Source organism: Chironomus tepperi, unplaced genomic scaffold, assembly GCF_022539635.2.
Source record: "Chironomus tepperi strain 1889 unplaced genomic scaffold, CSIRO-AGI_Ctep_v1 contig_445, whole genome shotgun sequence".
NCBI classification, from domain to species: domain Eukaryota; kingdom Metazoa; phylum Arthropoda; class Insecta; order Diptera; family Chironomidae; genus Chironomus; species Chironomus tepperi.
This window is the reverse complement of record NW_027226567.1, coordinates 7,029,648-7,056,810: the sequence shown is the minus strand read 5'-3', so window position 1 is coordinate 7,056,810 and position 27,163 is coordinate 7,029,648. Positions and strand designations below refer to the sequence as shown.

Here is a 27,163-nt window from a genome sequence, read left to right as displayed (position 1 = left end):
AATTGGCTGAGCTAAAGTTACAAAATACAACATCATCAATATTTCTTTTTTTTTATCATAGTAATTATGCTTCTCATAATAATTATTATTATGCATATGTATTTATGTATATATATATATAGGTATGTAATGCGGTATATGCTTCTCAAAAAAATATCATTTTATGCTCTATAACTTTTAATTTCATTAAAAACTTTTTTTTCAGTTTTTTTTTCTATGGAAACTTTTTTTTTGCATGGCTGTGGAAGTTGAATAATAAAAATAAATAAAAAAAGGAGAACGGAAATGTTGAAAATAATAAAAATCATGATATATGCAACTTAAAATGAACTAAAGAAACAAAATTGCGTTAATATATTTTTTTTTTGTTCCAACAATTTATTTTTTTCATTTTTTTTTAAAGTTATAGGAAGGAAAATTTATTTTCCAAAAAAAAAAATGTTTGTGAAAAACGAAACAAGACACAAAAATTTGAAATTTTGATTTTTTTACAAATAGATTTTTTAAAATTGGACGAAGAATTTTCTAACGGTTATTTTTTCAATGAACTGAAGTTGGCTGCGGATGGCCAATTTTTGTGATTCAAATTTCAAAATTTTTGTGCTTTTAAGCTTTGAAACCTTTTTTTACAATTACATTGTCCAGTAGCAAAACATCCTCTACAGAAGCTTTAAGCTAGGTTTAGAGACTTATTGCTAGGCAATCCGTAGCTAATTTCAATCCAATTTGAGTTGGGATTTTGAAATATTTTAAAACTCTCAAAATTTTTAAAATTCAAAATTCAAAGTTCACAAATTTGAAAAATTTTAAAATTCAAAATTCGAAAATTGAAAGTTTAAAATTTTAAAAATTTAAATTTCAAATTTTTGAAAATTTAAAATCCAAATTTTTGAAAATTTAAAATTCAAATTTTAAAACAATTCAAAATTCCACCTCACTTTCACCAATTTATTTCCTACCACAATCCTATTAAGTACAATCTAATAAGCCAAACTTAATTTTAATGTATGTAATTAAGGAAATTTCTTCATCCAATTTAAAGTACGTGAAAGGACTATTTATGTATAGCTAAATATAGATATTTATAGTATGTATATTTATAGATAGAATTTTTTCATATTTTTCCATATTTTTTTTGTTTAATTTAATTTAATTAAATACAAAAAATTCTTCAAAAAGAACATAGAACTCAAAAATAATGTCTGCATAGAGAGAAACTAATAAAAAACAACAAGAATTAAAATAATTAAAAATAATAAAACAAAATGCATTTTAAAGCGAATTAATTCAAATAATATTTAGCAAATATCGAGAGTAATTAAGTAAAAAATAGAGAAAAAAATTTGTTTTTTTTTTTTAAGTTTCTAGGTTCACTTTAATACAATCAAAAATTACAATATAATTTATAATTTAAAAAAAAAATTCATTTCATACTTTTTTTATATGTAAAAAAACTCAACATCTATTGGTTCAAATATATATATAATATGTATATTTATAAATTTAAATGCAGAGGTGCACGCTTCTTGGTGTTTTTTTTTATTTAATTTTTTCAAAATTTGTCAATTTTTCTTCCATTTTTATTGAATTTCCTAGAGGATTAGCACCACCGTGTTAGCGAGAACCTCTGATTTATGTTTAGGCAATACTTAATGATTTCTCATAATCAGTTTCTCACTTTTTGTCGCTACACAATTTTTAATTTATTTTTTTTTTGTCCACCATTATCATCAATTATTTAAAAAAAAAACATCATCGTTAATGTTTGCAAAAATTTATTCAAATGTTCTATGAATTTTCAATGACAATCACAATTTTGTAACAATAATAATATTTTATTATCATAAAAATAGAAGCAGGGGGTAAGATGAATTTAAATAATCAACTTAAAAATGCTTTTAATTAGGGCTTGAAAGTTGCATGCAAGTATGCGCGTATTATATGCAAGTATGCGCATATTGTATGTAAATATTTACGTATTATATGCAAGTGTGCGCACAATGTATACAATTATGCACGTATTATAGACAAGTCTTAACATAAGATATTAACTTATGCGCGCATTATATGCAAGCATGACCGTATTATATGCAAGTATTTCAAATACTTGCTAGAATTATTTATAAATTCAAACACTTGCATGCAACTCTTGCATACAACATACACATACTTGCATGCAACCGCCAAACCCCAACATTTAATTCTTTTCTTCTTAATTGCAATTTGCAGTGAGTCTAATAAAAAAGCTCATTTAAAATTCAAACACAGAATTTGTTATTATTATTCGTATTAATATTAAGAATGGATTTATGTTCTCGGGGTTGCGAGAGACACAAAAAAAAAACAGAACACGAGTTAGTACGGAAATTAATTTAACACTTAAAAAACAACACAGCGCACAAAACAAGTAAGTATATAATATAATATAAAAAAAATTAAATTAATTTTCTAATTGCAATCAAATTACATTTTATGAGTACTAGACGAAAACATAAAGGAAGTTTGTGTGTGGGGGAGTAGAGGGACAGTAGGTTGACCGTATCTCGTTGTTCATGGCACAAATGACACTTTCATATATATAGCATGTATGGATTATAAATTATATGTCTCTATAAAAGATAGATGCATATATAAAAAGCGGAAGGAATCGAGTGTCAACCGTCATTAAATAGGAACATAATATTTTCATGCTATTAATTTTTTTTACTTTGAAAGAGGCAATAATGCGATCAAGTTGCTCGCTAAACACTCTTTCGACATCAATATCCTTGACTTTATATAGTTTTACTACATTATTAATATTATTATTATTTTTTATTTGATACTTTATAATCTTTCAAATGATGCAGCAGCAGTGTCGAATAATAAAATATATTTAATAAGGAGATATTTGAGGCAGCGCGTCTTATGGGAGCCAACAAGTATTAACAGGGGTGTATTAAGAGTGGGTAGGTGAGGGTGAATTGTGGCTCAATTCCAGAAAGTTTGGAAAAATTCCTCAATTTGCTCACAACCCCCCAGGACCCCCTTAATAAATTGGATCAGAGTTGTCAACTGGCAAAAGCCTGCCGAATAACATCTGCTATCGGTAGGCATCGGCGACCGGCAGTTAATACCTTCCATCGACAGCCAGCCGACAACAGTTGACTGCCCACTGTTGCAGACACCCAATTGCCTTCTCTGAACATGATACACCCCTGAAATATCGGCTTTTTTGTGGATAAGAAAGATGGAAAATTACTCAGCATAAAAAACGCTTTATTTTTCAGAAGCTATGGCAGCAGCATATTATAATTCATTTTTCTCTCTTATTTTCCCCTCCCTGATGTCTCATAAATAAGCCAGCGCAACAAACACACATACACATTCATACGAACAACACAAGTGCCCGCATGGGATTTAAATTAAAAAATATTTTTTTTTAGTATTCATGAAAAATTTTCACTTCTTATTTTTTTCGAGTTGGATGGAAGGGCAAGTGAAGGAAGGCAATTTTCAATTCAATTCCTCACTATATAGCTTCGAGACTTTTTTCTTTTTTTCCTCATTTTCACCTTCTCTTGTTATTATTATTTTATGTTATTTATATAGGTAGATTCACATATATTTTATCGTAAGGAAGTTGGGAAGTAGTCGAAGACTTATTATTGCAAAAAAAAGGAGCGAGAATTGCAAATCATAAAAGTTCTTTGCATAAAGCTCTTCGTTCTTATATTCTTGAGTAAAATTTATGACTTTCTTTCTTTTTTTTTTTTTGTGAGCATAATATATATGCACTGCATATAGTCATGGAAAATTATGATAAAATATTTAAAGCCCGTGGTGCATGCACGACGTAGAGAGAGGAGTGAGGAATGGGCGGAAATATTTTCATTCGTTCAGGAACTTTTCCGTGCATTAAAAAATGCAATATATTGTGGCATGCAGGTACTTATTGGAAATTCCCATAAATTCTTATGCACACATGTGAATGGTGGGGGAACTAGAAAGGATCGAGAGGATTAGAATGTCACAATTTTCCTTCCTTTCCATTCTTTTTTATTACTTCCGTAAAATACCTTTTTTTTTTGTGCTCCTTTTTTTTGCCTTCTTTAACTTCTACTTTCCGGATATACAGATGGTCAACGTATAATTTTTCACTTTTCATTTCCATTTCTCTTATTGCGTCCTTGATTTCATTTTTTTGGCGCAGAATCAACCAAAAGAAATGTTATTTTTTTTGTGCTGCTGCTTTGTTTACCTTTGGCAACCGGACTGACTAAAAGGTTTACTTGACCACAAATTGAAAAATGGAATTTACTCGACCTATTTGTGTACTTGTTTATTCAGCATATAGACTGGAGAAAGTTCTCGAACCGAGAAATATAATTGTCAGCTTGTTCATTCGTGCAGCTATAACTTTAAAATGATTTACGGAATGAAGTTTCTTTCCCCCTTTGATCAATCAACTGTTCAAATAAAGCTAGAAAAGCTCCTCAGTCAATCAAATACAATAAACTTTTCTTATGCTACTCGTCTCCCTTCTCTATCAAGTTAATATGAAAAAAGGTAAGACGCTGTAAAATGGAAACAAATGTTTCACATTTTTCAATTCGTTAGCAAACGGAAGGAACTAAAAAAAAATTGTTTTAATTTAAGGCAAAGAAAAAATGGAAATGAAAAGTAAGAAACAAAAAGCTTTTAATACTGTTGCGCATCCTTCTTCTACAGACAATGAGGTCTCACTGCTATTTGTCTTGCGGATATTCACTCCGTCTTTCTTCCTTTATAAACATAATATTGTGTATAAATATTGTAACATAACATAGATATTGAGACAGAACGAGTTATCCCTTATCTTTTATTTATTTTTGCTTGACTGCTGCTGTTACATCTCTAAATATAAACACACACTAACACACACACATAACAATCTGTTATAATATATTATATTTGTTGTGTAATCAGTGTTGTTAAAACTGTTTTGACCTTACCGAAAAGCAATAAGTCGGTAAATTGATCAAACTCTTGTAACCAAAATGTTCCTTATGCTTAACATTGATATTCCTAAGGAACGTTTATGTAATACAAATTTGGAATATTTTGATTACATGAGAAATTCTGCGTTCAGACTGACGTGACTCGTGCATAATGCTGGATTAAACTGTCCTAAGTCAGAGTCACGAATGTCTGCAGTCGAATTTTTGATCAGCTAACCAATTTGGGCTTTTAGAGTTTCGTATACATAGCCTTAACTTAGACACTATAGGATTTCAAATGAAACAGGCTACGACAAGTCGATTGCATGACTTGACATGTGTGGAACTTGACATGAAATATCAAGTTCATAACAAGCCATCCGGTTTACTAGTTACAAACTGTTTCACTAAGAATTAAAGACACACAGACACTTTGTATTCAGTCAGGACTACCTTAAGACACCTATGAGTCTGGCCTTAAATATGTCTAGACTTAAGCAGAATCCTAGATATAACTAGACCTAAACAGGATCCTAGATGTGTCTACATCTAAATTGTATCGAGACATTTAAGCATCTTGAATTGTTGATCAAACAGAAAAAGGATAATTTCTAAATAATGAATTCCTAGTGGGATTCGAACCCACGTCTAACAATTTGCAGTCTCATACTCCTACCACTGAGCTATCGGGGCTATTCGAATACAAGTCAAAGTGTCGTATATTATTTATACAGTTTCTGTATCTTTCTTACCTTTGGACTCAAAATGATATATCGTTGATAGGTCATTTGAGGAATCTCATTCCAGTAAGAATGAATCCAAACCTCGAAGTTGACTGGAATTCCATATAGAGTGGAGTCGAGGAGAGTCGAATTTCTCATAGAAAATCGACTTCCAGCTCTTTACAAATCTGTACTCAAGACAACTCGAAATAAGATTCTAGTTCTTTTATATCTAAGCTAGGCACCAAGTCAAATTTTAACAACCCTGACTATGTGTGTGTAAGTATATCCCATAGATGTTTATTTATCGTCATATTTTCTCTCATACGCTTCAATGCGGATCAGATCATATCCGTATAATAAACTCCTAACACATCATATGTTGCTGCCCATGAAAATGTTGTTAAATTCATTGAATTATGTAAGAGAGTGTGCTTAACATAAGAAAGTAAAAAATAAGAAGTTCTACAAAGTGTTCTTACATAAATTATAACATATGTTGACATAGGTTTTTAAGTCTTGTTTAAAACTCAAGAAAAACAAATAAAATCAAAATTCAATTTTGCTGAAATTTGACATAAAACACTTTTACTGGATGGGGGGTAAATCCATCATATGACATACTTGAAAGGGATCGGCTCCCTTTTTTTTATTGTGTCAACGAGACTGTCCTTTAATAGAATTTGATATACTTTAATTTAATCATCAAAGTCATGAAAATTGACACTCTAAAAATATCCATGGACAGGACATGTGTATCGGACATAGATAGTAAGCTTCAACTTCTTTATGTTTGTTGGCCCTGAAGACTGTCTCCGATTTCTTTCCTTTTTCATTTTCTTATTGCTTTATTTTATTTTTTTGTGTGTGCGACTCAATTTTTACGGTTAATAGAGAAGTAACTGGAGTGGGATATACATTGATACTGGCGGTTTAAAAGGGAAAAATATTTTAATGAAAATCCTATAAAAGAAATTAAATTTAAGTTTCTCCTTTGTTTGCCTTCATGTTTTTATGCTTGAATATTAAATCTCTTATCATTGCCTTTTTTTTCATCCATTAATTTGAAATTTATGTTTGTCAAATAAACGAGAGAGAGAGATGGAGCTATAAATGCTCTTTGAAGCAAGAATAAGGACAATTTTTTATATTTTATTACTTTTGGTAGGAAAGATTGTTGATTTGGCAAAAATTCAGCATATTAACATCATAACATGACAGAAATTTTTAAATTTTTTTGGCATTAAGAATCTCTTCCTTGAATATTCATGTCTGTTAAGAAGCTTTAAAAAAAAGAAGGTCAAATGTGACTAAAATGATAAGGAAGAATTTCATTACATTTGTGTTAATCGTCATAGTTTTCTTCCCTTGGGGATGCTACCCGAAAGGATTCTTCGATAGAAAACAAACTCTTAATTACTTTGTCAAAACAATTCTCAGAAGTTTAGGTAAAAGGGTGGATGGGATGACAAGATATTTGAAATTTAGAAGGTTTACTTGTACTAGATTAATTGTACTAGATTTTTGTAACGGTTATTAACAATTTGAATGAATTCCGTTAAGTTTGTAACGGATTTAGTTTGAAAAATTCGAAATTTAACGAAATTCATTCAAATTATTAACGTTAAACTGAACGAAGCTCATTCAAATTGTAAATAACCGTTAAGTTTAACGAAGCTCATTCAAATTATTGACGTTAAACTTAACGAAGCTCATTCAAATTGCTGACGTTAAACTTAACGAAGCTCATTCAAATTGTTGACGTTAAACTTAACGAAGCTCATTCAAATTGTTAACAATCGTTAAGTTTCGTTCAAACTCATTCAAATTATTGAAAACCGTTACATCTTCTAGAGTATTTTAAATCTTAAATAACAAAATTTCTGTCAACTGGATGTTCTTAATTGCTAGTCATCTAGATTTCCAATAATATAGTCAGCCTAGGTCTTGCAATCCTTAAATTAATTAACCGAAAACCTTTCCATCGCGTGAACATTTTTTTTTTCTCCTTTATCATCTGCGAATCTCTATGGATCTTCAGATCTACTTTGTAAGCAATATTGCCACAAACTTTCAACTTTTGAACTTTAACTTTAAAAGTTCTTCAAGATGAAAAGTTGTTAATATTAAATATTTAAATAAAATGTCTAAACTTTTTTCAAAAAGATTTTCCATTTTCATGCAGAACCAAGAAAGTTTTCTTCTCTACTTAAATATTTTCCTTTGGCTGACGAAGAGAAAAAAAAATTTTAAATCAGTTGGAAGTAAAAATCTTGAAAATTTTCCATGCTTCGTACTTGAGGAAAGTCTTTATCTTAAGGAATTTATCAAGAGAAAATTTAAGCAATTTAACAAGTCTTAATTTTTTATTCACCATTAAATCTCCTCCTTTTTTATCTAATTTTCCTTCCTTTTCCCCCTGCCTTAATACTTATTTTGTGAAATTGTGATGGAAATTTGATTTTATACTTTCATTAAAACTTGACAGCGCTGCCTTGAAACACTTGAATGGGATAAAGTTTTTTAAATTTTAATGAATTTTACGAAAAAAATTGAGACTTTTTTATGTCCAACACCCGACTCAAAATGAAGAAGAATATTAAATTTCCCAGAGTTGAAAAACAGGCAAAAACCGTACAAATTCTTGACAATTTGTATGGTTTTGTAAGAAAACCTTACAAATTACCAAGAATTTGTACGGTTTTTGCCTGTTTTGCAGTTCTGATAATTTCCCAATTCTGTGCATGTACTTGAATAAAGGCTGAACGTTTGTACAATTTTTTGGCGGAAAAATCTCAAATTCAAAGAAATTTCAACAAATTTTCACCAAAAATGTCGTTTTAAAGAGCTTAAAGCCAACCCATATGGCATAAAGCCTCAATTTCGTATAAAAACCAAATAGTCAGCCTTTATAGCTTATGCAGCTTATGCCAAACACAAAAAATAGAAATTGCTTATTAGCACAAATTATCTCTTCGAGACGATGAGGCGATTGAGTCTGTATGTGTGTTTGTATATCCGTGTTTTTGTATGCGTACAGGAAGTAGCTTGAAATTTGCCAGAAAAAAAAATCGGAAGGATGTGATATTGGTTGCTAAGAATAATTTAAGATAGCATAAGAAAAAAAATTGAAGCCAAAATTGCTTACAAAATTTATATCCAGCATTCAATAACAATCAAAATTAATTACTATCATAAGATCTATTGGATAGATTGTTGACCCGAATAGTATGGCATGGCATGCAAGCCATCAGAGAGCTTTAAGAAATTCTCGATGGATCGAGAACGTTTGGACGTTCTCTCTGCAAGAAAATGGGTCCATGTCAGGTCCAGCCAAGGAAGTAAGTAAGTAAGCCATCATGACGGCCTTATGTCGACAAGGTGACGTGACGTAGTGGTGTCATGTGAACTACATACCCGAATCCGAGTAGACAAAAGTACGTTATACCTAAAGGTAAGTCAGAAACTTGCACAGACTTGATTTATACAGAGTCAGATAGAAAACCCTTTTTAGCAACCTAGGACCCAAGTCGGAGCATGGTTCCAGTAGGTAAGTAAGTTAATGACTAGTTGAAACAGTTTTCTGTCGACTCAGAGAACAGCACAACACATTCCCTAGAGCACCACTACAACACCACATTAACGGTAAAACATTAAGTTGCTCTGACGTGGCCGTGACAGTTGCTTTCTAAAAAACACGTTTCCCCGCATTGTGTCACCCGAAATTGTTCCGCTCGGGTCGAGTGTACATGAATCTACGAGTATGGATATTCTAAAATAAGGGACATGCTTACACAAAAGCTAAATAATGAGAATGTCAAATGAATAGATAATAAAATATTGAAGGATAATAGAAAAAGGATTTGTCAAGGGAAATCCCATCCTTTAAAATTACATCAGCTCAAATTGGAACTGCTGCTGTGCTGTAATTTTTATTTATATTTCATCTCTCTCTAAATCTTCTTCCTTTTTTTTATTTGCATGTACAAATTTTTTTTCATAAATCTCTGCCAATTTTTTATTCTGCTACATCATGTCTGAATACGACGACACACATTTTTCACTTTGCGCCTTTCAATTTCATTTTTCATCTCTTTTTTTTTTCGTTGCGTACTTTTAGCAAAGTAAAGCACGAGTTGGGTATGAACATACTTTTGCTGACTGAGTGGAATCAAATGTTTATTGTGACGAGGCTCGAAAAATTCTCATTAATTTTTTTTTGTAAAAATCTTCAGAAATTGAATTGCTTTGTTTGTTAACTTATCTCATCAAAAAAGTCCTTACTGTAAGCTATTAAGATAAATTTGATTTAAAGGAAATACTTTCAGGTTTCTAGATAGAAACGGAGAAGATTCTAAGAATTGAATTGAAGGAGGATTAGACTAGATTAGACTTTAAAATATTAAGACTGGCTTAAATTCTGTCTCAAGCTCTTTATTGGGCAATGTGCGGAAGTTCAAATTTTGACCGTTATTTTAATTTTCAAAAAACTAAAAACAGTTATTTTTTGAATTTGAAAAGAAATATGTAATTGATACCGCAGTGCCATCCGGCTACCGTTTTGAACTATATTCACTACGTATCCCCTGAAACCATATCTTATTGCCAGACTAAAACAAATATAGAGACTTGACTAGCTAGAGCTAGATAATCCCCTAAATCCTCCCCTGAACACATTTTGCATCATACAATCATAAAATCACAATTCTCGACATAAAAACATCAAGGATTATATTCTCAAAAAAAACAAATTAATTCCAATATATCTCCAAAATGCGCACAACAGATTCAGCATCCAATGCTTCACACATGAATTTATAATTTATTCACACTTTATTTATTTGGAAGACGAACAAAACGAGAATGAGGAAGTTGAGTGAAATGCACAAAAAAAAGAATGAAAATACGTTAATTTTTGAAATAAACATTTTGAAGCTTCATGCATATATGCTGTTTAATATTTTCGACATTATACGGAATAATACATTCAAATAAAAAGTGTGTATATTTGTGCATGTCAATAAAATATTCCCTTTTTATAATATTTATTCCAATTTATCAAAGCATTGCAATACATTATGTTCATTTTTCAAATGCACTTGTACAAATAGACGTTTAATAAACACAATTTTCATCCACAAGACTGTATTTATGGATATAGAGAATTTTATACAATAAATAAGTGTATTTTATGGAGATTGAAATCAAGTTTAAAATACAAATTGCATGCAAAGAAAAGCTTCATATCAGAGTTGCAAAAAAGGAGATTGTGACAGGCTAAAACCATACAAATTCTTGATAATTTGTACGGTTTCGTAGGAAAAACCATACAAATTTTTTATAATTTGTACGGTTTTGTATAAAAATAATATAAATTATCAAGAATTTGTACAATTTTTGATAATTTGTACGGTTTTGTAAGAAAAATCATATAAATTATCAAGAATTTGTACGGTTTTGTAAGAAAAACCATATAAATTATCAAGAATTTGTACCGTTTTTGCCTCGCACAGGTCCCTTTTTTTACAACTCTGCTTCATATTCATTTCAATTCCTTCAATTTGAATTTTCTCAAAAGAAGTCATACATGAATTTAATATAAAGTTATATGGAAGGAAGTTTGGGTTGAATAATGCAATAATAAAGTGAAAAAATCACATTTTCTTCATCTCTTTTTTTAATAAAATAAAAAAAATAATAATAAAGCTTCATATAGCTTATTCATAGAATTATCACAGTGCATTATGCTTACTTATTTACTCAATTTCTCAATTTCAATTCGATAAAGCTTTCGTAATGGATACTTTATTCGATATAGTACATTAAAAAGTTGAAAGCATGAGATATAAAATTTGCCAGAAGCAGTAATAATAAGATATAAAGCTCTTTCTAATGGGGTTCGTTCACTTGTTCCGTAACGCGGAGGATTGACTTTTAAGAGATCTACTCCCCCGCCCGGGGGTAAAGTTTATAATTTTTGAGATGTAACACTATCTCGAATTCCTCACTTAGTGCGCATTATGTAAAGTTCGACAATTACAAGCAAGTATGCGCATATTGTTTGGGAGAACTGCATGCAAGTATCTGCATATTGTACGCAATAATGCGTATTGTGTACGCAAAATCTGCATATTGTACGAAAGAATGCGCCTATTGTACGCAAGAATTCACATATTGAATGCAAAAATGCGCGTACAGTTTGCAAGAATGCGCATACAATTACTTGCAAATTCAAGCATTTACTCAAACTACTTATATTGTATACAATAATTGCACACAAGTGCTAGAATAACTTGAAAACTATAATTGAATTTTCAAGCAATTCTAGCACTTGTATGCAATACTTGCAAACAATATGCGCACACTTGCATGCAATTATTGACCTTTTCTATTCCATAACAAGTGAACGACCCCACCATACTCAAACTTAAGATGACTTCTATTTTTTTCCCATATCTATGTATTGAGGCATTGATTGAATAAACATTAGCGAGGCAGTAAATTGGCCTAAATTAGTTAAAAAAGACATTAAAATAATAAATAAACATATAGAGTAATTAAATCGTATCTACAATCAAATATTATGACATACTGTATGTCCTATATGAGCATTAAGTATTGGATGGAGAGAATAATACAGAATAATACACAATTAAAGAGGTAAATCAATAAAAAAAAATATATATGGCAAGAAGATTATAATGATTATGGGTGGGTGGGGTGCGAAGCAAAGCTTTTGAAGCAATAAAGAAATAAAATAAAAAATTCTTTATTAATGTCGAGTTTGGAAATACACAAAATAATGACCGTCGACGAATGAATGAGTCAAGCTTAATCCTATTTTTTGCTATTTTAATTACTAGATTTTTGCATAAGAAAGGAAAGTAAAAATAAATTGTCAAAATTACCAGGGGTTGAAGCTGTTTAAGAAATATGATCACTAGCATCAAGTTTGTACTAGAATTATATCACTAATTTTCATGTCTTGTCAATTCCTTTAATTCTTTTTTTTTGGTAACATTTAACAGCCAAATGCTTAACAATTTATGTATGTGCTGAGGTGCAAATTGAAAACCGGTTTTTGGTAACTTTGCATTTTATTTGTGGGGTTTGTTCACTTATTACGTAACCAACTTTAAGGGCGAGGGGTATACTAATGAAAATACCGTTACGGAGGGGGTAGGGATAGTGTCCTAGAACATATCAGGTACCCTTGAAACTCAACAAATCTCAAGACTTCCAAGTCGCCATGGGGTAAGAGGGGGGTTGGGGAAGAAATGAGATAGATCTCCCAAAGTCTCGGTTCCGATGAATTTTCGAGATCAAGATCGGAACCGAGAAGTATTCTTAGAAGTTTCGATTATCAACAAATCAAAGACTTACAAATCGCTTTGGGGCAAGAAGTGGTGTTATTGAGTGGATGGTCTTACAAAGATTCTGTAGCGGAACAGACCGGAACCGACACTCCAAGTGAATTCTTTGACGTTTCGGTCTCAACAAATCTTGAGACTAAATCTAAGTCTTAATAGTCGCCTTGAATGGAGGTTGGGTGCTGGGAGTATCAAAAACTCAATTCCCCAAGTTACCTAATAAGTGAACAACCCCACTGCTTTTGTTTCTAATTCTACAAGTCTTAAGACCTTCGAAAATTTCTTTCACTTTTGACTGCTGCACGACGTTGGAAGAACGAGTTTTTTTATTGATGGAGCTTTTGCAGTCTAGATTATAAATGCAGACATTATTTCTCATTAGAATGAGTCATAAGTCTTTATACACAGAGAGTATTAATTTAGAAGTTACAGTCATTACTACATTATTTGTCGAACACATGCACCAACTTTAAGTGAACTCATTTCCAACAAACTTCAACCCCCGCAAATATTCATGTTTATTGTTTTTTTCGTACCAAATTTATTGTTTTTTTTTTGCATGTAAAGTAGTAAGCAACACAATTTTTATTTCTTACATATTAAATTTCATGTTTATGCATTTTTTGAAATCTATCATAAAATAAAAGAATTAAGGAACATTTAAAATAAGAGAATGACAGAGGTCAATGAACCGTAACAGACAAAGAGCATGCTTTATTGGTACAAGAAAGGACCCAGGGGTGTAGCCAGAGGGGGAGCCATTGAGAGCACGAGCCCGCTTCTAGAGTCAGATAACCGATTATTTCATAACGTTTTTCTTTATTTTTAAATTTTTTGTTTATTTTTTTTAAATTTCAAAAAATAACGTTCGGATCCTTCTGAGCAAGATCCAGGGACGTAGCCAGAAGAATTTACTAGAAGATTGCCAAACTGTTTTTTTAAATTTTAAAACAAAAAATTTTAAAAATAAAAAAACCGTTATAAAATAAAACGTTTTAATTTTCGAACAAAGGACCTGTTTCTTCAATGCCCCTACTCCCTGGTTACGGCCCTAAAAAGACCACTACGGTACCTAAAAGCAGAGTTGCAAAACTGGTATATGTAGCAAGCAAAAACCGTACAATTTCTTCATAATTTGTATGAATTTGCAAGAAAAACCGTACAAATTATCAGGAATTTGTATGAATTTTTTCGAAAAACCATACAAATTAATAAGAATTTGTACGGTTTTAGCCTGTCACAGATGCCAGTTTTTCAACTCTGTCTTAAAAGCACCCTCTTTGCCTGTTAGAATGATCTATAAAAATTTATGTCTCTTCATGTTATATACACATCGATATAGTAATGACTATAATTATTTAATAATATTTATTAAAAAGGCACTTTGTACAGTTTTTTGTTTGCGAACAATCAATATATATATCTTGATCTCTCTTTTTGTCAATATAATAATTTTTAATATAGTATAAGCGGAATTTGCAATAGAAGAAAAAGGAAAGAAAGAAAATAAAGCAACAGCAGGGCCAACATTAAGAAGTAAATATATGTCTAGAAAAAATATATCATATATATTTTTAAATATATAAATGGCAACAGTTGTGAAAATAATTTATAATAATAATAATTAATTAAAGTAAATGTGAAAATAATAATAAATTAATTTAATTGTGTTTAAATTATATATTTAAAAAAAAAAAAGTTAATTAATTAATTACATGACTAAAAAAATTCAACTTTCATCAGAATATGTATCATATTTAAGCATATTAAGTAGTAAGTTATAATATATATATGTATGTGTGTATCTCTTATTTACTTTATCTGTATATGTGTATGTGTGTGCAACTATCAAAAAAAAAGGTATCAATCTCTAAATAATTCAATCTTATCTACATTAAGAAGCGTGTTAAGTTATCACTGGGTAGAATATCCTAAGAGGTTTTCATTTTCTTATATGGATTTAACACTACTGCACTTGTACCACCAGTTTGTGACGTTTGTGACGTTATTTGGGGCACTTGCATCATTGATGTTGGCAAACTCTGTGCATGACTTAATGCTTGAGCTTGACTGAGAGCACTATATGGATAAGATGCGCTTGCCGCAAATGGTGAAGTCATTTGTGACGCAACTGTTGTTGCTGTCATTTGTGGACTAGCAAGTGGACTCGTTAAGCCCGAATAAAATAAATTTTGTTGATTTAAGAATTGTTGATGTGCTGCAAAATATGGATTTGATGCTGCAGCTGCAGCATTTGTAAGATTTGGTGTTTGAAGTTGGGGTCTAATGAATGTATGCTGATAAGGATTCTGCATTGAACGTGTAAGTGCAGCAGGCATATATTGTGCACGATTTTGTGATGAAATTTGTGCATTATAACGTTGTTGTGTTGTGGCTGATGAGCCAGGCATTTGATTTGCCTGATTAAACATTGCAGCAGCAGCGGCAGCATTATTATTAGCAGACATAGCCATACCAGGATATGATAATGCAGTTAATGGATTTGTGGAATATGTCTTTCCAGCCATATTAGCCGTTTGTGCCATTGACGTTGGCGTTTGAGCAGCGGCAGCCAATTTTAATGCATTAACATAATTCTTTTGTGCCATTTCTTTGGCTAATTGTGCAGGATCTGAATATAAATTGGGTGTCATGGCAAGTTGCTGATATGGCTGATTATAAAAGACAGCCGATAATAAAGCAGCTTGTGGATTATTAAGCGATGAAGCATTAATTAAATCAGGCACATTGTCAACTTTACCATTGTTAGTATTTAAATGATTCTTTGAACTACTATTGTTGATTAAATGCTGATTTGGCGTCGTGAGACTATTTTTACGCGATAAAATATTATTATTATTATTATTATTATTATTACTAATATTAACTGATGTTGTAATGGAATTGTTGGTGGTATAAATTGCCGATAATGTAGCGGCAGCAGGTGAGCTACTGTTTGCAGAATTAAAGCTAATTGCATTCAAATTACTCTCATCAATAGCTGATTGAATTGATGTTTTTGTGGCATCGTCAACAACATGACTTATGCTATTATTATTATTGTTATTGTTACTCTTAGCAACTGAAATTATGCTATTATTAATATTTTGTTTTGATAAATCCGATGAGCTATTAATAGACATCTCATTAATCGATTTATTATTATTCTCTTCAACAACTAAGTCTGAAGCATTATTTGTAGCATTAACAGCCACACTTTTAGCAACATCAATTCCATTCGCATTGATTTGAGTTTTTGCATTTTGCACATTAAGAGCATTCTCATTGTCACCACCGTCATCATCAACAGGCGCAGCAACGGCAACATTTTTTGTATTCAGCGTATTATTATCAATTATATTGGATGGGATGATAGCCTTACTACTGGGCGAGCTTTGATTTATCGAATTTTGTTGTGCTGTAGGTGTAATTTTTTGTGCATCAGCATCAGCGAAAAAAGTGGAAGTAATTGGATTATCATTATTATTATTATTATTATTACTTGCAAAATTATTATTATTATTGTTACTTATAAAATTATTATTATTGTTACAGGTTGTATTAGAATTTTTAGTATTCAATTGATAATTAAAATTACAGGCATTAATGCTAGTTTGACTGTTTAAATTAGGATGATGATGTAAATTGTTAGCATTAGGAGTAGCTGTGGATGTATTTTGAGGATAGATAGTGTAGTTTTTGTAGTTGTTGGCTGAAGCATGAGTCTTATTGATTTTTTTATACTCACATGAGACGGGCACGTATGATTGTTGTGCTGATTGAAGTTGCATAAGCTGTTGATATGCTGCAGCTGATGGCTGGTATATTGTTTGAATGCCTGCAGCGGTAGGCTTATCTGGTGCTGGTCTCTTATAAGGCAATAATCCAGGAAATATCTGTAAGATAATGAAAGAATTTTTAATAAATAAATTATGCTTATGCTTATTAAGATTCAGATTATGGCAGCGTTGTCTAAACTTTGTGTCATGGCACATCTTACTGTGACTGACAACACATGTGGTTCATGAAATTTCAAAAACATGTCGGCGACACACGAATGTGTTACACAACAGATTTTCTGAGTCACTGCACTAATGTGTTGCGACACACAGATTGCCACTAATGAAGAAATGTATCGTGACACACATCTGAGATAAAACAGCATTAATGTGCCGACACATAGGTTGCTCACTATTGCACAAGTTTGTCGTGACACATAGTGTTGACAGCACTGTAACTGTGTGACACGACACACATTCGGTACAATATTGCAACTGTGTGTTGCAACACACATTAGGTACAACATTACACTACTATGCCGCCACACACAGCTCAAACAGCACTATACAGGTGTGTATCGATACATAGGTTGCTGTTCACTGCACCACTGTGCCGCGACATACAGTTTAGGCAACAATGCACTAGTGTGCTGCGACACACAATTCGAACCACATTACAATTGTGTCTCGCAACCACAGCACCAGTGTGCTGCAACACACAGTTTAGACAACACGAGATTATGAGATTCACAACGGCACAACAAGTGAAGAGTGTTTTAAATTATAATAATAATAATCATAATCTACCCTCAACATAAATATCTATTAACATCAACAAAAAGTAATGATTATATATTTAAGGTGTAAATTAAGTTTTAAAACAATAACATTCACAAATTTTTTTGCAAGTACTTTTTTGTGTTTTTTATTATTTTTTGCAACATAAAATTTATCTTTCCTCTTTGTGTTTTCGGTCCAAAATGAGCGAATGTCTAACTTTTTTTGTTCAGATCTCATAAATTAATAAATTTCATGTCTGTTTCGCTATATATCACATGATATAGGATGAAAAAAATACTCACAAAACGTTCATAACAATATGGAGTCGTTAATTTCATTTGATTCATCTGGACAGGAGAGGAGAAAATAAATAAAAATTATGAGAATAAAATGAAACAACATAAAACAGAGAAGTGGAAACAAAAAAAAAATCAACAGAGAACAATTTCTGCAATAATGTTATGATATGTACAATTTGCTTTACATTTCGTCTTGTTTGCCTTATCAGTCATGTAAAAAAATCATGCTTATTGGATTCGGGAATTAATTCTATTAAAATATTCTATGCTTTTCTGTTTACTTATTATGTGCTTTTATGTATTCCGAGCGATACAAATGGAGAAGAGCTATATCCCGGCTGCCACATGGAATCTAGCTATTCAGATCATTATTGTAGGGTTCGCCAAGATGCTTTTTGTTCTAGATACTCATCCAGATGCGCAGACTACCAAGTTTTTTGCATCTATGCAGTCATGCGCATCTTATTTTGGCAAACACTAGATCATTGAGATTCAGAGCTGCGCTAGGACGCGATACGCTGCTAATAATTGTTTAATTTGTGAGGGTGCACCATACCTCTGCACTTAGTAGACCTTCAGTTTATAGTGGGATCAGAGACACTCTTTTAATTGCATTACTACCTTGAGCAGGCAGCGAAAAAGCAGCAGTGGCGTAGTGGTTAGAACGTTGAACAACCTCCTCTAACGACCCGGGTTCGATCCCAGGGAAAGTCTAGGCTGTAACCCGAGCTTTAAGTTCATATTATTCGAAAAAGGATAAGTGAAAAATTGCTGCTGACGAGTCTTGAACCCATGACCGATTGGTCGGTGTCACAATAATTATGTACCGAAGTGCTAAACCATTCCCCCACCGAGTCACTTTGACTCGTATGACTAACGGTGGCTGTTTGGTTGTAATAAAGGAGCCAGAGTTCGAAGTTGACTCGAATATTAAATGTGATCGAGTCGACTTGAGTCATTTGAGACCGGAATCGACTCGGACGAAAAGAGCTTTAAAGCTCCGTGGTCGAACCACCTTAATTTGTATTGCTCGGAATTCTCTCTTTTAAACATCATTCTGTAGACATTAACACTCGACCTATTAATGTTATGAATCACCTTTGCATAATTTCAGACTTTTTTTCTTCTTTATTTTCTCGCCTGCTGTGTAATAATTTATGGAAATGTGAGAATTTTTCCGTCTTAAAAAAATCTCAAATTAAAGCCAATTATGGAGATTTTTTTTTTGCTTTTCTTATTGAGGACGGGGAAGTAAATATCTCAAATTTCATTAACATTGTTTTTGAGTTCCTGAAAAAGTACTCTCGAAGGATCTACATTGTCGGAATCTCACAAGCGTAAAGGGAATATTTTGAATAAGAAAAAAAAAAGTTTCTTTTGTGTCAGATTTTTGGCGCCAAAGTTTCCTTTCACATTTTACTGCTTCTCACTTCAGCTACCTCTTTTTTTTACTCTTCTTTATTATGGACTAAATATGAAAATTTATTGTTAACATTTCTCTTTGTTATAACCTTCAGTATTGTTCAAGACTATAACCTTCACAAAAGCAAGCCGACCCACTCAAGCTAATCGAATATAGAAATTTAGTGCCAAAAATACATTTTCATTATCGGAAGTTAAATTTGAGAACTGGAATGTAATCAACAAAAAATTTCATCATTCAAATTGTAATTCATAAGAACCTTAAGCTTACTTCGCCGTTTTTTTTTTTTCATGTTAATTCAATTTAATTAGGACAATCTCCATAGAGATGGCAATTAATGCCAAAGGTGAGATTATTTAATTAAAATTATTGAATGAAAATTGTTTAAATGTAAGAGGCTTTACGAATTTATGTATTTAATTTACTAAAGCACCCGAGCGGTATGCAGCATATCTTCATTTGGAACACCCCACTATATTAACAGTGGATGTATTTTATGGCACATGGACTGAACAGAATTTTAAATATTATTGAATGATCTGCTTAAGAGTTCTAATATTTGGAAAGCTCCTCTTTCCTTGTAGATAGATATCAAAATCGTTACTATTTGCCCGAGCAACACACAACATTGGTAATCCATCTGGGAGTCACATGAAGCTAAGAGTCTACTTAGATTCCAATTGGAATTCATTTGTTTAGCCTGTGTCGTTGACCCTATTCGCATCTTATAAGAAACTGTAGTGACAATATCTAGCGGCATCTAGCATTATACTCGAGCGTCATTGTATCCGAACTAGCAATGACGCCCAGTGCCATTGTATCAACGCTAGCAATGTACTTGAGTGGCACAATGGGGTGAACCGGACTTATCCGGACATCGTAAAAATGGGATGAGATTAGAAGTCACAGTGCCTTCTGAGCAACTGTAGTGTCCACTCACAGAGGGCGCTCAGTAACGCGCATGACTAGCTCAAGTCGATTAGCTAACTTAAAGAGCTAATCTAACTTAATGAGCAAGTAACTCATTATAAAAATCGACCGATCAAGCGTAGACTCACCATTAACATACCCAAGCAGGTTGTTAGCTTGCTCTTCAGAGCATAGTAAACTGAGAGCAATGCTTATGAACACGCTCAAATATTGTACTAAAGGAGAGCAAACTCTTGAAAGCATGCTCTTTTCATGTTTGTGATGACGACTTAGCATAGCTCTACCAAACAACTAATGCTATACGGGATACAGACCAGAACAGAAGCAAAACGAAGAACAAAATCCTTCTCAGAAATGCAAAGCAAAATTGTTACGTGATTCATGTCGAAGAGATCTATAGCTAAAGCTTCTATGTATAACAGAATGTTTAAACACGAGTTCATGGATCAATCAAAAATATGTTTCGATATTATTTGTTAATCCTAATTTAATTGGAGATTACATTCAGAAATTTCATTCCTCATAATTATATGAAATTTGATGAAAATGGAAGCAACAACAAAAAAAATTATAATATTTTATCGTTCCTCATGTAATTCGTAAATGCAATTTAATTTAAGTAATAGCTGAGCAAACAAGCAAATGAATGCAGAGATAAGAGAATATTTTCCATATTTTTCGTCAATATGAAAAACTGAACGAAGAGATTATCATTGTTTGGTATGAAATGTTTGTGTACGTCAAGCACAATTTCAACATGTTATGGATAAAAAATTTTTTTTATAGAGATATCTGGCATTGAAAAAACATTTTCATTTTTTTATTTCATTTTCTTCATCACTTTTTATACTGCCACAATCACCATATTTTTTCCTTGTTATTCTCTATAGTACTAAATAGTGTATGGTAGTTGTGGGAAAACTTTGTGACACGGCACTCATTAGTGGTATGACACGTTACTCCTTAGTGGTATGTAACATTTTTGACTCAGTGATGAAACACCATGCCACACAAGTGACACTAGTGATGGAACACTACGCCACATTAGTGACAACACATTGCGCCACTCGAGTGACACTATTGATGGCACACTGCGCCACACTATTGATGACACACTGCGCAACATTAGTGACACTAATGACAGCACACTGCAACACACTAGAGACGACACACTGGTCCATGCTAGTGACACTAGTGACAACACACTGTGCCACTCTAGCGGCACTTGTGACGACACACTCTGCCAATCTAGTGACACTAGTGACGACACACTTTGCCACTCTAGTGACATTAGTGACAGCACATTACGCCACACTAGGGACACTAGTAACAGCACACTACGTCATTTTAGAGACACAGGTGACAGCACACTGCGCCACATTGGTGACACTATTGACAACACAGTGCGCCACATTAGTTACAATAGTGATGGCACACTGCGTCAAACTAGTGATGTCACACTGTGCCACACTGTCTCTGATGGCGCAGCACATCACATTAGTGTGCCTCGACACAAAGCTTGCCCACAACTATTCTATGGTTTAGTCAGCACATAGTAAAAAGGATGCGGCTTATGATAAGTGTTGTTTTGTGAACAAAATATTCTATAGATTTCATAGAAAGATTAAAGCTTTTGAGTAATGCTCTGCCCTAAAATAGTCTCTGCGGTTGTTTTTTAGTTTGAGTAATAATACCCAAAAATAATACATTCTCTCTGACAAACTCTTTCCTGCCATGTCATGAAAAAAATTGTATTAAACGCGTCTATTGAATCATGCAATATTAATATTATAATAATATTTAAAGTTTGTGGTCTGCCAATAGAAAGATAGGAGCGATGAATCAATCTGAGTAAGATACAGTTTTGCGGGGGAATTTTGATTTATTTTCTTTTTTTGGGTATAATTTAAATTTGCATGTCGGATTCATTTCGAAATAAATCATCATCTCTCAATAGTGTCGAATCGACAGTTCCAATAATTTAAGCAAATTTTAACAAAAAAGCTAACTTTAAAAGTCAATTATCTAATTATAGTGTTGTTAGCTATTATGTATGAATCTTTTGGGATTATAGATAACTCCCTATGAATGTATTGGACACATAAATCATTTCAACATAAGGATAGTAGATAGCGACTAGAGATCAAATATTAAGGATAATTGGCTAATTGACTAAATTGTATTAAAGATCAAATAATAAAAATAATTGGATGTTGCATATGAGCTGGCAATTGCTATGGTAAAATGGAACATGTCGTCATCTATCTTAGGGATCGGTAAAGAATAATTCCCTCAATTTTTCTGAACGTGATAAGTGAACGGCTCCTTAGGGAACATTTGGAGATTATGCAACATTACATATAGCGTTTTTTGATTCCTGTCGTATCGCTTTGTAACTAAATCATGAAGCCCCCGTTGAAGCATTTTGTAATTTATTTTAGGGAAATAGCCAGAAACACTAGCGAGTGGACCAAAATACGTTAAAACTCTAAAAAATGACTAAAAATTTTGGGATTCACTGACTCGGGAGAGTGTCTAAAGAAATAAATCCCCTTTAATTGTATGCTTTGTCAGATTCAAAAATTTCTTCAAATTTTCTTAAAATCACTAAATACATAAAAAAACATTAAAAAACTTATTCCAAATGATATCTTCTTCATCTCAGAAATCAGACCAGAATTTCTAATTTTACAGGGTTGGCAGATTTCCAATATGAAGCGCCTCTTGGAGTCCGGTCTTATTGGACTTTGGGAATCCAGACTTCCAAAGTTCTGCCAACTCTGACTTTTTTTTATCAAAATTTTGAGAATTATTAGTTGCTCAATTCAGCGAACCGCATTTTCCGCCATAAAAATGATTTGAAATCAGCCACGTTATGTTGCGTTCAGGGTCACTTACCGTTAATACAGCAACATAGTAATACCCTAGCGAATGAGTTGTACTTTTCACAATAATTTGTATTAAAATACACAAAAATAACTAATTTTTTGAAAAATGAATCATACTAAATAGTTGCAAAATTGTAAATTAAACGCAGTAAGTAGTTAGGGACAGACTGTCCATTGGCACAACACAAACATAAAATAAACATCCATAACAAAAAGGGAAAATTATTTCAACAACATCTAATAATCAAAAAAAAAAAGATAAAGGAATTAATAGAGTAAATATAATTAGATGACACGGGGGTTAGTTGATTCTATCATATTGTCTCAATAGAATTGGGTGGATATAACAAAAGTAAGTATCAAAAAAAAAGAGATTATTCTAAACACGAGTATATAAATCTATAGGATCTCAACAAAATTATTAAGGTCTTAAAATCGGAAAAGATTTGGTAATACTTGTAAACAATCCGCGCTTCGCTTTTTTCCACTTTCCACTAAATTAGCCAAAATCGATGCCGAGGAAATTAACGGAACAGATGAATTCGTTATTGAATTGCTATTAGACGATGATGTCTGCGACAATGATGTTGTAGGAGTATTCTAGAGAATATTAAGTATTTAAGAATAAAGATCAAACTTTATGTATGGATGTTCATACTAAATTTAAGTCTATAATTTAAGGGTTTCATATAATTTTTTATATACTGAGAAATAAAATATAGATTACGTAAGACACAATGTCCTCGTAAAAAAGTAAATAAAAATAAAACGTAATGTTACTAATAAAGGATGTAATGTAAATTAAAATATATTATCTAATGTTTCTAATGCAGTTGTGGGCAACCTTTGTGATACGGCACACCTAAGTGTTAAACAACAACCAATATCACATACGGCATGTGGTTCATGGTGATTGGTGATAAGCAACATGGCTTTTATCGAAAGATCACACAAGTGTGACGTGTCACACAAGCTGCGCACCACTAATTCTAATGTGTCAAATGCAGTGGTGAGCAATTTTTAATGTAACACGGCACACCTTTGTGGTAAGCAACAACCGAAACCACATACGACATACAGCTTGGCTTTTAAACAAAGATCACACAAGTGTGTCGCGTCACACAAGTTGCACACCATTAATTCTAATGTGTATAATACAGTGGTGAGCAACTTTCATTGTGTCACGGCACACCTTGGTGGTAAGCAACAACCGAATCTGCAAACGGTATGACATTTTTATACAATGTTGACATCACACTAATGTGCCACATCACACAGATTGCCCACCACTGAATTCTAATGTATCTAATGCTTTTACTATTAATTGTAATTATAAGGATAGCGAATGAATGGTAAAACTAATGCAAAAATGTGTTCGACTATAGATCTAAGTATATTTTGACATTTCAAATCCCATTAACATGTGAAAACGAGTAAAATGAAAATGAGAGAGAAAATGGAAGTGGACATGAAATTTATGTATCAAAAGTAACAAAAAAAAAGATTACCTGAACTCGATCAGTTCGTTTCTGTGGCTGTGCTGCATTATTTGTGGCACTACCTAATGGCACTGCTTGTGGTGACATGGGGGATGTGCCAGCTAATGCATTTGCGGCATGTTCTGGCCCGAGCATCGATGTGGGCAGCAATGCTCCAGTCGTAAAATAAGGATTGTATGGGTTACTAGTAGGCAAAAATCGATTGGCAGTCTACATGTACATGATTATGTATGGAAATAGAGTAAAAATAAAAGAGGAGAAAATAAATTGTAAGATTTTTTTTCCTATTCAGCTGTGCTTCTGCTTAACCATGTCCATACTACATTTTCACTTTTTATTTCAGTTCTCTCTCTCACAAAATGTTTATTTCTATCTGTTACTTTACATCCACTGTCAGCATTAATTCACATATTAAAATCACTTAGCAAAAAAATAACCTAGAGACATGAGAATGAACTGTAGATTGTGTACATGAGTATAAGCAGAATAAGAAATAATGATGTGTGATTAAAGTGCTGTGATGTTAAGCGCATTTCACTTTAATGCCAAAAATAATTTACGGAGAGTGTTTGGAAATTACGTAACGCTTTAGGGGAAGGAGTGGGGAACCTTATATTCTTCACGGCATATCTTGTTGGTAAGGCTTGACTTAAACCACATACGACATACGGTCTATTGCATTTTTAAACTGTGTCGCGTCCATTTATCACTAAGTCTCGACCGAAACCAAATCCAAAATGCTCCGATAAGCACAAATTATTCATGGTAGCCAAGTGGCTGCCACATGGCGTCCAAACGACAATTTTGTCTTAAAAAATTGTCACTCAGATTCCATGTGGTCACCATCTAACTGCCATGAATAACCTGTGTCGATCAGGTACGGTTTGTGGCATTTCTAAACTATCCCATGACATAAAGGTTGTCCAGTACTGGTTTAAGAGTTTTAATTATCACGTAAACACACTTTAGTGCTAAGTCTCGATCCGAACAGCACATAATATGAGATTCGTAACGTTTCTAAACTGTGCCGTGGCACGAATATTGCCCACACCTGGCTTGAGATGGGTTTTTTTAAGAGGAATTCTAAATTTTGCTACATAGCACTACAGTGGGAGGAGGGGTTTCTAAAAAAGCTATTTTAAGCGTTACGTAACTTCCGACCGTCCCCTTACCAGAAACTGAGAATTCAAATTTTTCCTTAAAAATCACGATCAATTTCCATTAATTGTAAAAATTTCCCAAAAAAGAGTCACAAGTCAAATGTAATAAATTGAATAAAAATAATTTGAACCTTTCATTACTTGACCCATGACCGGACACTTAACCAAACATTAAGCTGGCCATGAAAATTGAATATATAAACACATTTACATCGAACAATAAATGCGCAAAAAAAAGAGCAAAAGTGTAAATGACGCTTTTAGGAAATGAATAATAATGAAGCAAGAATAAAAAGGAGAAGATGATGATCATGTGGGTATCTCTCTCTCAAAATATGGCAAAACAGCTTAAAGAGACAAAAGAAGAAATGCCAATAACCGAAATATAGAAGCAATATGAATAATTCTCATGTGTTCAGATTATTTTTAGCCAGTCAAAAAGTGAAAATGAGAAGGAATAGTAAAAAAAAATATTTAAAAATCACATAAAGCACACACAAGACTGAATTGCACACATAAACACTCACCATGGGCTGTAGCGGACTTTGAAGTATTGTTTGTGTTGGCGTTGGAGTGGCCGCCATACCCATTTGTTGCATTAGAGCATTTTTCAATGCTAAATGATTACGTCCATTGATTAGTAGTTGATCTTTTAAATGCTGTGGCGGGTGAAAGTACTTGCAAGGTGGTTTCTCTCTATTGCATCGACCCTATATTATTGAAAATAGATATAATGATAGAGAAAATAATAATAATGATGTTGAGTAAGTATACCGTCATAAATGATGTCTAGCTATAATATGGAACTGGATATAATTTAAATTGTGCAAAGTCATTGAATAAAGAAGGTCAATAACCTCAAATGTCCAGTAGACATCATTTATGTCCGATCCATGATGAAAATAATAATAATAATAGTAATGATATGAAAGAAGCTGATGAATGGAACAAGATTAAGCAAAAATAGTAGCCGTTATAAAATAGAATGCATTTGCATCTCATAAACATGAAAAGCAAGTAAGTAAGTTAGTAAGAGAATATCTGTTAAGATGCAAAACATGTGGTTCATACAAGGGGTCAATATATCTCGCTCTATGCTGTATATTATTTCGGAACACCTGGTGAATCTCTGACCTGACACTGATTATGTTTCTTCATCTCTTTTATGTACGTAAATTTCTTCTTATTAATTTCTTTTAATTCTTTTTAAGGCTTTTTGTCTGTTTTTTTTTTTTTATTTGCTCACGGCATTACTCTTTAAATCGATTAACATTTATGCTTGATGCTTGTTGTTGTGATTCAATTTCTTCCGTTTTGGTTCTTTTTTTTCGATATTTATACATTTTTTATAGCTC

At 32.4% G+C, this 27,163-nt stretch overlaps 1 protein-coding gene across 8 annotated transcripts in view; it reads right to left on the bottom strand.

The window, feature by feature from the left end:
* Positions 1-355: 355 nt before the first annotated feature.
* The window catches only part of LOC139098538 (putative uncharacterized protein DDB_G0285119), a 47,210-nt gene continuing 20,402 nt past the window's right edge, over positions 356-27,163 (bottom strand). For 4 of the 8 annotated variants that reach the window (XM_070650770.1, XM_070650773.1, XM_070650772.1 and 1 more), the window contains exons 3-7: positions 26,336-26,518; positions 24,658-24,858; positions 17,912-17,956; positions 16,799-16,946; positions 356-16,468 (exon numbers count right to left, since the gene is read on the bottom strand). In XM_070650770.1, coding sequence (XP_070506871.1) covers positions 14,982-16,468; positions 16,799-16,946; positions 17,912-17,956; positions 24,658-24,858; positions 26,336-26,518 — 2,064 coding nt within the window. In that variant the 3' untranslated portion in view covers positions 356-14,981. The remainder of the gene's footprint in view (positions 16,469-16,798; positions 16,947-17,911; positions 17,957-24,657; positions 24,859-26,335; positions 26,519-27,163) is intronic. The other 4 variants (XM_070650774.1, XM_070650775.1, XM_070650776.1 and 1 more) reach the window with 4 other exon arrangements.